At 36.8% G+C, this 11,642-nt stretch overlaps 1 protein-coding gene across 2 annotated transcripts; it reads right to left on the reverse strand.

The window, feature by feature from the left end:
• Window positions 1-247: 247 nt before the first annotated feature.
• Window positions 248-9,191, reverse strand: LOC115424955 (uncharacterized). 2 transcript variants are annotated; one of them, XM_030142378.1, is made up of 5 exons: window positions 8,978-9,191; window positions 8,668-8,928; window positions 6,807-6,875; window positions 3,123-3,415; window positions 248-1,528 (listed from the first exon to the last, which is right to left on the reverse strand). In XM_030142378.1, the coding sequence occupies exons 2-5, from the start codon at window positions 8,894-8,896 to the stop codon at window positions 656-658; spliced, it is 1,464 nt and encodes a 487-aa protein (XP_029998238.1). In that variant the 5' UTR covers window positions 8,897-8,928; window positions 8,978-9,191; the 3' UTR covers window positions 248-655. The 2 variants fall into 2 exon arrangements, with proteins under 2 accessions (XP_029998238.1, XP_029998237.1); XM_030142377.1 differs by having other exon boundaries at window positions 8,668-8,922; window positions 8,974-9,191.
• Between the last annotated feature and the right edge of the window lie 2,451 nt (window positions 9,192-11,642).

Genomic DNA, 11,642 nt, shown 5'->3' on the forward strand with positions numbered 1-11,642 from the left:
ATTAGAAAGGTAAACACTACCACAGTGCCTCAGTTTCAGAGTTTGTCATGTCTTTTACATATTCTGATTGAAGTTTTGTTTTGTTTTTTTATTTTTATCAGTTACTAGAAATTTCAGGCGACCCCATTTGAATTCCAGGCGACCCCACGTGGTGACCTGACCCCAAGGCTGAAAAACACTGCATTAAAGACAACATGGAGGCTGAGTATGCTTGGCTTTAGAGAGTAGTGCAACTACTAACAGGGCTCTCACCTTGAAACACATGTACTGTAAAGCCTTGCGTTAAATCCACCAACAAGCCTTTGCCATCCTTTGTCTGTCTCCACTATTCCTATCAAATGAAGCAGAAAATGCCAAAAAAACGAAACACAATATCTTTAATGATCATCATGAAACATACAACAAAAGTTTAGTTTGACAAACTGTGGCAGTTTGGGGAAAAAAGAAAAAGTTTGATTATGTTTTTATTGGATGCTTTTTGCAGCAGCACATGTAAAAAAATTATGCAGCTTACATATTTTAATTTATGCCAGGGAGAGTAAAACCCCAACCTCAAAACTAACTAAAACTAAAAATAACACTTAGTAGCCACTATGGGGTGAGTGTTCATTTGTGGGATCAGAGAGCTTTAGGGGCTCCAGCTTGACAGTCCGCATCACTTCCGATCAGCGAGTCTCTGCAGAAGGGCGATGACAGTGTCCTGTTTGGAGGAGAGCAGCTCCAGGGCCGTGGCCACCCTGCCCAGGGACTCCGCCATCCGAACCTCTCTCCTTTCGCGTCTCTTTTCTCTTGCTTCGACCCTTCGGCGGGCGACTCGGTCCAGGTAAGCCTGCTCCTCTTGTCGCTTCAGAATCTCCCGGAACAAAGCGGTGCTGGTTTGATCCTCGTTGCCTTTCTGGCTCTGTCCCTCAGTTCTCGACAGAGCCGTTGCAGATAATGAGGTGGTGACGGGAGAAGTGAGACAAGAGGAAGTAGGGGAGAAAGAAGATGAAAGGGAGAGGAGATTCTGACTGTTGCTAAGTTGTGTGCTGTTAAGGCGGAAGGGCAGGACCCCTGATGAGTAGGATGGAGCTTTACGGCTCATGAAGCGTGATGTGTTCAGGTCTATGTTACTGGTGGAAGTGGAGGCTGTTTCTGTTAAACTGGGTGAAGATATAAAAGGTGGAGACGGGACAATGGTGGCTGGATGAACGCTGGTTGTAACAAGATCACCATTGACAACAATCAGAGGCTTGATCTCAGGAGTGCTGGTTGGACTAATAGTTGCTGTGGTCAGTGAGGTTATAGTAGACGTGGTACTGATGATGTTCATTTGATTGCTTGCAACAGTCTGAGTCCTGTTTTCCACGCCACCTGTTGCAGTAAAGTCACCATTAGGGCGGATAATGGGGGTGGGCTGTGGAACTTGTGGTTTTGCTGCGATCTTTGCCAAAGCACCAGGCAGCGTGGAAGCTGTGGTGACACCTTTGTTTCTTTTATTGCTGATGATCTGAGAACCAACAGTGTCGCACAGTGTGGCATCCATCAACTGGAGAGAGCAAACAAAGATACAAGAGATGAAAAGAGCATAAACAAGCAAAGTTAAGTGATCAGCTAATCATCAGGTGAGATTTCTCTGCAGGGACATCACAGCGTAGACAACAAAAGCCATATTTCTAACGCAGGACTTTTCTCTGGGACTCCTCAAGAGTCTGAGGAGGAACTTATCAATTAAAAAGAATAAATTTGCAACCAGAAAAGAGATTTGAGAGCAAAAGACAGTAAGTGGCAATCAAAAAAAAAAGATCATTTTGCTTAAAAATCAGTCCTCATTGATTGTGTTAAAAACTTTTGCTTGAAACTTCAAAAGTTAGAGGTTAAATTTGCAAGCAAAACTTTTGAAGTTGCAAAAAAAGAGGAGCGATTTTCAATCAAAACTTTTGAAGTCTCAAGCAAAAGTTTTTAACTCACAAGCAATGAGGACTGATTTATAGGCAAAATGATCTTTTTTTTTGATTGCCACTTACTGTCTTTTGCTCCCAAATCTCTTTTTTGGTTGCAAATCTATTCTTTTTAATTGCAAATCCATTCTTTTTGATTGCAAATCCATTCTTTTTGATTGATGAATAAAGAAACAAATTTCTCTCCATAAGGATGTAGTTCTATTGACTTTGTCCCTTAAAATAATAGCTAGAAAGCAGTATTAGTATTTTCTTATAGTGGTAGAGATTGCAGTGATGAGTTAGGAATTTTATTTAAACCATAACTGTTTCGAACAGTGGTTAGAAGAAAGTATGTCACAGATGAATCTGTGACAAAGTCCAGCCATTATTGAACACTTTTCTGAGGATGAAATTCAGTAAGGTTTGGAATTGTTACTGTCACACAAATACAGACTAATTTGCCTAATCTTTGCAGGTCTCTAGACCAGTGACCCAAAAGTGGGTTACAAACCCATTTTCAGTGGGCCTTTGACTGGGCCAAAAATAATGTTACAAAACCAATTCTGTGCTCTTTTTTTAATGCCGTCTATTCACACTCCCCAACAGTAGGTGGCAGTAATGCACGGTAATACTAATTAACACCAGAAATTTCACAACACAAAAGAAGACCTAAAAGTTTCCATTCATATGTCGAAACTCAGGTATGACAACAACTACATCAGATATGGTTTTAGCTACATTAAGGAAAAACCTCAGTGTGTTTAATTCTTAAATAAGTGGCTGAATGCACTTTTAATTTTTTAACTGAGTGCACATTTTTAGTTTTGGTTAAAATGTACTCATGACCTGCTGGTCCTTTTGGTTTATCATTAAATTTGTCTTCTGTGTTTTCATACTGTAATATTCTGTATCATCTCAGTATCAAAACACAATTCTTTTTATTAAATACATTTGAGAAGTTTAACTGTTACAAATTTGGGTCATGACTTGTCACTGAGGGGTGATAGTGGGTCCTGAAGCCAGACCAGTTGAGAACCACTGTCCTAGACCACAGTTGAACCACAGACAACCAAGATCACAGACCAAAAGTACTTGGGATGTAAATATGACTAGAGTCACTGACCTGCACCTAGTCTTTCTGTACTGTCCAGTACATCTGTCTACTGTATCCACCACTGATTTCCATACTGCTTCACTTACATCAAAAAACTCCCAGGATGTTTTAGCGTGTCCTGTCTCTCGGCTGCGGTCTTTCACCCTCTTGTAGGTGACAATGAGGTTGTTCCACTTGCGGCGGATCTTTTCGACAGGAAGCATGTGCCCTTTGGAAGCCATTTCCTCTTGGACGCTCTGGAAGAGTTGCGAACGTTCCCGTGTCTCATAGAGACCCCATCGGCGCCCGACAGCCTCAATCAGACACAAGACGGCTTTGGAGGAGAAGTCGGAACCAGTGGGAAGTGTTTTCTCTGATGGAGCAGGTGACATGCCTGAAGCTGAAAAAGGACATTGGTCATCTCAGGATTTTTTTAACGTTACATAACATGGTACATTGTTGTGTAATCAAAACAAGAGTCACAAGCTGGAAAAGGTTGGGAAGCAGCCTTTTTAAGAACAAGACCTTGGTCTTGACAGAATTTTATTGATATATCTTCTTTCAAAGTCAACGGCAAATGTGTACAAGGTAAAACTTTTGTGCAGAAGAATTAGATGTTCCACATTAAAGTTAAACTTCATATTTCAATGTCCGTACATACTCAGCAAGAACAGAGAAATGTGTTCTCTCTCTCTGGGCTGTAAGAAAAGAATGATGTCATTCTTTTCTCACAGCAGTGGGTTGGGAATTCTCCCACTCCCACTCAACACATCAATTGGCCAGAATTTTTTTTTTCGTGTACTATTGTGTGACTGATGAGAAATTTGAAGTTGGTTAATGCCCATTGTCACTGTGCTGTCACTGTAGGGTTGTTTCTGTCAGATTCCCACAATGCTTAGCACACGTGATGTCTGCTGCAGTGGGAGGGCCATCTGAGGACTTCCTGGGACTTCTGCACTTGAGTTTCTCATGAAGTATGAAATGTCTGGGCCAGAACTACCTTTGTTCTTGTTCTTGCCACTTCAACAAAACAAATTTGTCAGTTCTTGCAGAGTATGAACAGACCTTCAACCTGAGCATCTCTGAGAAGGACATGGACAATGGTGGGGTTTGAATCCAAATATGAAGGCGGGACTAACAGGTGCCGAGTAAACCAATCACAGATAAGACAGACATGAAGCTTTTGTCAGAGAAATTGAAGAATACAGGGTGTAATCTGTAATTCCATCCTTATTTTTGAATCAAGTAAACAACCAACTTTGAGGACTTGGAACTGACTTTGTCTCATGACTTTGTCTCATGACAAAAAGAAGTATGACGCATTGCGAAACACTCGCCCCCAAGACTTGTGTCCAGTATAAAATAGATCACGTGTAATTCACAGCGAATGGATCAGTTCCAGATGGTTTTCTCAGTACTACATACACTGAGAAAACCACATGGCTGTCCAGGCTATGGGCAAGGGGCTGAAGGGGGGCATGTCTGTGTGAGGCAGGAGTCACTGAGGGACATAACCAGGACGTACAATGGTAATACACATATTCAGAACTATATCTGAAAAGGATACGTTTGGATTTTTGTATGACTTTGCAACATAAACAAGACTCACCTCCAAAAGTATACACTATATTTACTATATTTTTACTGCGTCACCTTGGAGTCATAGACCCAATTAAAGCAATACAATGACTTCAGTTCCATGCGTTAGTAAATGAATAGTGGTTTTACAGACTCTCACTGTGTTGTGGGCTCAACACTTCTGATTAGAGGACATTAACACAGATCTTTACATTTTCTGACTCTCTAGATGAAAGTGTGTTCATCAGTCAGTTTTCATTATATTTCAATTTATTCTTCTACTTTAAGTCAGATGCATTTGAAAGTAGGTAAGTTGTTAGAATTGAAATGGCACTAATAGAAGGATACTAGATCTGTTACTAAATATAGACTTTTAAACATAGAAGTTGGTGATGTAGACAAGACTTAAGTGGCTGACTTTACATCTGCATTGGTATGGAAAAACTGAGGAAGATTTTAAAAGGGGAAGTCGTGTCTTGAACCATTTGCACGTTATTATTTTCTTCTCAAATAAATATTAACACAAGCTCTGTTATGCTTCATCCCAGTGGAGTCATACTATATCATTTGGTTTGCAGTTGCATATACAGCTGCAGTGCACATTATTTTCTTCATCATGTTCACATACGGGTGCTTCTATGAAACTGGTCCCTAAAAACAGGACACGGGGGCTAAACATTCAAACAGATGTAGACTAATGTTATGAAGCAAGTTTGGAAACACTTTGGATCTATTTTAAAAATACTTATTGAGATAAAAGAGAAACTATTTTACATTATATTTAATACAAAAATCTGTATGTAACATGGTCAAAAGGACACAAAAATTACACGCTACTATTTTTTTGAATATCTATTTATTCTCTCACAGGTACAGTTTGGGAGTTGAACTAATTATGTAAGGCAGTGTTTCACAAAAATGGCCACTGTTGCAAAATCATTCGCAATTTATATGGGTGTAACTGGACAGGTTCTGCATGTAACTTACGTGGACACGATGGGTTACACATAAAACCTGGAATGAGACAGAGATTTATGAAAAACCCACATGTCTGGGTTAGGAAAACCACTAGGATCATCACATTTAACACAGTGTCTTTATTTATAATGCTATATAAGACCATTTCAAGTGATGCTTTCAAAATAAAATGCACTGAAAGGTAGTTTTTCCTGTCCCAATTTTGGTCCTATTTTTGGCCTTAATATTTTATTAAAAATGTATTAATTTTGGGATGGTTCAGAGCAAGAGTATAATTTTTTTTTTTTTTTTTTTGCATTTATCTGAGGTCATCATTAGGTACATCCTGGGGGGAAATATGTCTAAATTTCTCTTTCATTATTAGGTCTACAAAAGCTGGTAAAGTGCCAGGTACCAAAATTAACCCAGTTTCATAGAAGCACCCATAAGTAAACTGCTGCTTTGGTCATTTTAATTTAACCCTTTCATGCATAGTGGTCACTACAGTGGACAGTTATTCTCCAGCTGTTCTCTTGTATATTCATGGATTTTATTGTTTCAGTTCCACATCAGCCAACACAGTGGACGCTTATGCATCATCTCATACACTGCAATTCATACCATTACTGTAACTTTGCTGTTCTTGATAAATCTGATCTACACTAACATGTGTGAGTGTAAATCAATTGCTTGTTATTGTTAATAGACTGTAATTAACAATTTTTCTTAAACAAAAAGGTTTTTTTCATATTATCGCCATAAAGTGAGTGATAACTAATATTAGAGTATGTTAAAATGTGACAAAACATCAAATTAGTAGCATTAAAAAAATTATTTCATAGTTTTCACAGTGTATCAGTAAATACATGTTTCTTTGCTTCAAAAATTAAATGTACGGTGTCCAGCTGAGTGGATATTTTTGTAACTCCATGAAAAATAGGTTCATGAAAAAATTTTCAATCGCATAGTTTTTTTCATGCCTAAAGAGGAATAAAAACACAAAAAATGGTATTCAAAATCTCTCTGATGGGACATTTTAGAGACAATTTGGCCCACATTTTTACTTTTATATTCATTTTTGCTTTAGTTGGAACATAAAGGATCATCCAAAAGAAGGAGCTATTTTATATTGAAATAAACGTTGGAATGGTAATCAGTTAAAGTTCACTCTCTGACGGGACATCACTGTGTTTTGACCCATTAAGGTTCCCATAATTCATGCATGAAAGGGTTAAAATGTGTGATCCTGTCATTACCTGGAGCTATCTTCAGGTATGTCTTTCCATCTCCTGACGTAGTGAAGAACCGATCTGTGTTCACAGGGTCTGATAAAAAAACAAGACACATAAGCCAAAAACAACTTTAACCCTCCGGTATCCCGTCCAGCAAGGCCCTTACTAAGCACCAAGTGTGCCTTTTTGGCACACTTGTGGAATAATGTCAAAAAAAACTTTCATACAGTTTGTTTTTAATTCTTTAACACTTTTTTTTTCTATTTCATCAACTTGAGCCATAAATAAAAATACCAAATACTCAATAATTTGTCAAATTTTTTAACCCTTTAAATGCCGTGTTTGTAATGTAAATAAACCAGTTTTTTGGATGCAAAAAACACAAAAAATATTTTTTTCAATATACTACATAAAAAGTGGATCACATATTATTAGATTTTTTCAGCCTGGCATATGTCAATGATTAACAGCAACATTGGTTAATTTGCATTATTATTTTTGGCGCTAGGTCGAATATTCAAAAATACTAACTTCTGTCACCAAGTGTGCCAAAAAGGCACACCTATAAATCAAACTATCAAATATTATATATTGATTTATTTTTCTGCTCTAATTTGATTTTGTTTTTTGTAAATCAAGGTCAGTCCTGATCATACATATTAAATGGAAGAAATAGTGCGTTTTAGCCACACTTGGGAGACAGATGCTAGTCTGGTAATTTTCTTTTGTTTACAATGTGCACATTTTAGTTGGTGGATAGAATTTTAAAGATCATGCAAAAATGAACAACTTTTGAATTCTAACCTTATTTAACCCTTTCATGCATAGTGGTTACTCCAGTGGACAGTTCTTCTCCAGCTGTTCTCTTGTATATTAATGGATTTTGTTGTTTTAGTTCCATATCAGCCAAAACAGTGGAGACTTATGCACCATCCCATACACTGTAATTCATACCATTACTGTAACTTTGCTGCTCTTGATAAACCTGATCTGCAGTAACATGTTTTAGAGTAAATCAATTGCTAATTGTTAATAGACTATAATTAACAGTTTTCTGTAACAAAGTTTTTTGGTTGTTTTTTTTTTTTTTTTTTTTGCATATTCTCCTGAAACCCAGCAAATGCATTTTGTCCTCTGTAGGGGACAAAAGTTTGACAGTTTTACTTTAAAAATGCTATGCATTGCAAAGGATATTCCATTAAAAAAATCAATCACTAAATAAAAATAATTCTAAAAATGTATCTGAAAAAACTGTTGCATTATGCAGTTTCCAATCAAGACAATTTTTTAATGTAAAAAAGCTAAAACTGTCAATTTCCTGGGTCTCAGAGGATTTTATCTCCATGAAGTGAGTAATAACTAATATTAGAGTATGATAAAATGTGAGAAAACATTAGCTATTTAGCAATTAGCGACATTAAAAATGTTTTTATTTCATAGTTTTCACACATTATATCATTTTCTGATGATGAGTTTTAAATACATGTTTCTTTGCTTCAAAAATTAAATGCATATTGCCCAGTTGAGTGGATGTTTTTGTAACTGCATGAAAAATAGGTTTATAAAAAAAAAATTCAATTGCATTGTTTTTTCCATGCCTAAAGACGAACAAAAACACTCAAGAAAAAAACATTGACTAAGGTTCTCATAATTAATGCATGAATGGGTTAAATTGTGAAAAATAATATGAAGTTTTTTAACACGAAGTGCAAAGTGTGCCCAAAAGGCGCACCCGGATACCGGAGGGTTAATCACAGGACACAGAACAATCTGATGATGTTCTGTTTACAATAATGGCCTTTAGTTTCTTTGGCAGATCTGACACTGACCACTGTTTGTATTATATAGTAGGTCATATTTTGCAGTCGGAGCTATGGGAACTCACACAGAAGCACAGGGGTGTTGGTTGTGGCAGCCTGCAGCTCCTCTGCAGTCTGATCCCCCACTCCCACTCCTCCTCCTCCTCCTCCTCCTCCTCCGCATGCGGTAAGGCCGCAGGGCGCAGGCGGCTCCCGGCTGCCCAGCACCAGCGCAGATGGGTTTTCATCGAGCGCTTCAGTTTTCACATGCATCATTGCTAGGTCGCTGCTGCTTCCTTGTAGCTCTGCCTCCATGGCTGACACACACACACACACACACACACACACACACACACACACACACACACACACACACACACACACACACACACACACAGGATCCTCTTCTGGCTGCGCAGCCGTTGGATCAGGAGAAAGTTTGCATCCTGCGGATCTCAGTCGGTGATGCGGTGTTCTACTCGGTTATTTCCCCTCGAAGGCATTATTCCAGTGCGTCCTGTTACGTATGTGCGTGATCGATAACCCCTACCTCTGGTATGTTTTTCATAAGGGGCAGAGAAATGGCTGTCCAGTTGAGTCGACGGATGCGCAGGGCGGCTGCGCAGCTCTCAGCACAGATTTGCTGCTGGCAACTGTGATGGTGACGTCAGCAGAGCGCGCATAGAGCACACACAGACACACTGAGCACAATAAAATAAATCTAACATCCCAAAATGTAATTACTTATTTTAAACATGATAATAACAATCTAGAATTTATTGTAAATTTGTTCATATTATTTGGAAAATTTCATATACATAAAAAAATACATTAAAACACACCCAGATTTTAAAATCTTCCTATTAGAATTTGAAAACTATATTAAATCTTTAGAATTCATTTATAATAATAATTAAAAAAAAAAAAAGCACTAGCACCTTGGCTATTTATAAACAATTCTTTAATACTGACTGAACTCTCTGTTGCATTTATTTATTTATATTTGTCAGATTTATTATTTTTTATTTATTTACTTATTTCCTTTTTTTTAAATTTATTTATTTATTTTTTTTACTATCATTTGTATATTATGCTTTGTATTTTTAAATCTATGCATTATTTTCTTAAACCTATATGTTCAAATGCTTTTTCCCTTTTGACATCTTGTTGTTTAAAATTTTGTACTGTATACTCAAATGTTGTTAATAAAGTTGAAAAAAAAAAAACAACTTATACACACTGAGCAAACACACATGTCCCCCTCTGAAAAAAAAACAAAAAACAAAAAACAAAAAAAACACACATCTCCAAAATGACAGGGAAGGACTCCCATCACTGCTGTTTAACAGGACAATTTAAGACCATATTTGTGATTTTTCTCCCTAATTTCAAAACATATTAACCCTTTCATGCATAGTGGTCACTCCAGTGGACAGCTATTCTCCATCTGTTCTCTTGTATATTCATAGATTTTGTTGTTTTAGTTCCGTATCAGCCAACACAGTGGACACTTATGCATCATCCCTTACACTGACATTCAGACCACACTCTAAAACAGGGGTGTCAAACTCATTTTGGTTCAGGGGCCACATTCAGTCCGATTTGATCTCTCGCAGGCCAGACCAGTAAAATAATGACTTAATAACCTATAAATAATGACAAATCCAAGTTTTTCTTTTTGTTTTAGTACAAAAAAAATCCTAATTAAACTATAAAAATATTTACATTTTACAAAAAAGATGTGAATAACCTGAAAAAACAGAAATTTCATTTGAAAAATTAGTGCAAATTTAACAATATTATGCCTCAACTTATTATTTATACATGCACATTACACACAATGTTACATAAACATTTGGTGACAGGCAGAATATTGTTAAAATTTTGGAGTGTGGAACTAAAATTTGAACAATTTCTACAATCTTACATCTAGTATTATTAACACAACTACAGATCACAGTGGATCCATAAATGTACAAAACATCTAGTAACAGGTAGAATATTGTTCAAATTGCACATTTCAGGTTGTTCATCTTTGTTTTTATTTATGTATTTATTTGCATTTTATTGTGAAAGAATAGTTTTTAAATGTAAATATTTTCACTGTGTAATGTTATTTTTTTCATTTAAATTTTTTCCACATGATTTTTCACAAAGAAAATTTGTAGTTGTCATTATTTATGGGTTATTGTGTTGTTATTTTTACTTGAGATCACATTGGTCTGTATGTGGAACCTGAACCAAAATGATTTGGACAACCTTGAGTGTTCAGGTTCATTTCTGCACTTTCATCCCAAAAAACAAAGGGAAAAATTGGGGTTGTCTTTACAGGTTATTATGATAACATTTTATCAGTCTGACCCACTTAAAATCTAATTGGACTGTATGTGTCTGTACGTTGAACCTGAAATAAAAATGATTTTGATACCATTGATTGTTAATATCTTCAGTGTAATTTTTGCATTTCACAAATTCATCCCACAAGCCAGATTGGAACCTTTGGTGGGCCAGATTTGGCCCCCAGGCCGCATGTTTGACACCACTGCTCTAAAAAATGATTCATGGGGTTAGTAAGTTAAGCTTAAAATCAAGAGCTTTCTCTGCTTAAAAAAATAAGTTTGTTACATGTACACATTTTAATCAGTGGATAAGTTATTTTATTAAGTTGGTCTAAATGAAAAACAAGGAAAACAGTCTTAAAGTCCTAAATTATTTATCCAATGTGGGTTTATCTGGAAGGAAACCATGCAGTTAGTATCAGGAAAGGTTGAATTTAATGTAGGTCAAGTTTCATTGCTGTGGAATAACTTCTTCTTAGTCAGGCTATGAACTTTTCTAAACACCCCCCCCCCCCCCCCCCCCCCCCGTGCATCATTGTCATTTTACTTCCATGCATCCATTTATTTGTACATCTTATTCATGTCTTTATGCTTATTTGTATATACTTGTACTAAACCTGTGTTTGTGGAGACCTGGTATCGCCACAGCAAATCAGCTGATTCCATGTGACTTTGTCTCCTGCATCTTCTTGCACATTAACACCTGCACCACATCCATAAAT

Source organism: Sphaeramia orbicularis, chromosome 8 (assembly GCF_902148855.1).
Source record: "Sphaeramia orbicularis chromosome 8, fSphaOr1.1, whole genome shotgun sequence".
Taxonomy (NCBI): Eukaryota; Metazoa; Chordata; class Actinopteri; order Kurtiformes; family Apogonidae; genus Sphaeramia; species Sphaeramia orbicularis.

Bases quoted from the DNA above. Each gene is read 5' to 3' on its own strand.
- LOC115424955 (XM_030142378.1), bottom strand. From the start codon at position 8,896: ATGGAGGCAGAGCTACAAGGAAGCAGCAGCGACCTAGCAATGATGCAT. The intron at 6,876-8,667 runs GTGAGTTCCCAT...TTTTTTTATCAG, and splicing joins CAACACCCCTGTGCTTCTGT to ACCCTGTGAACACAGATCGG. The intron at 1,529-3,122 runs GTAAGTGAAGCA...TGCTCTCTCCAG, and splicing joins CATCCTGGGAGTTTTTTGAT to TTGATGGATGCCACACTGTG.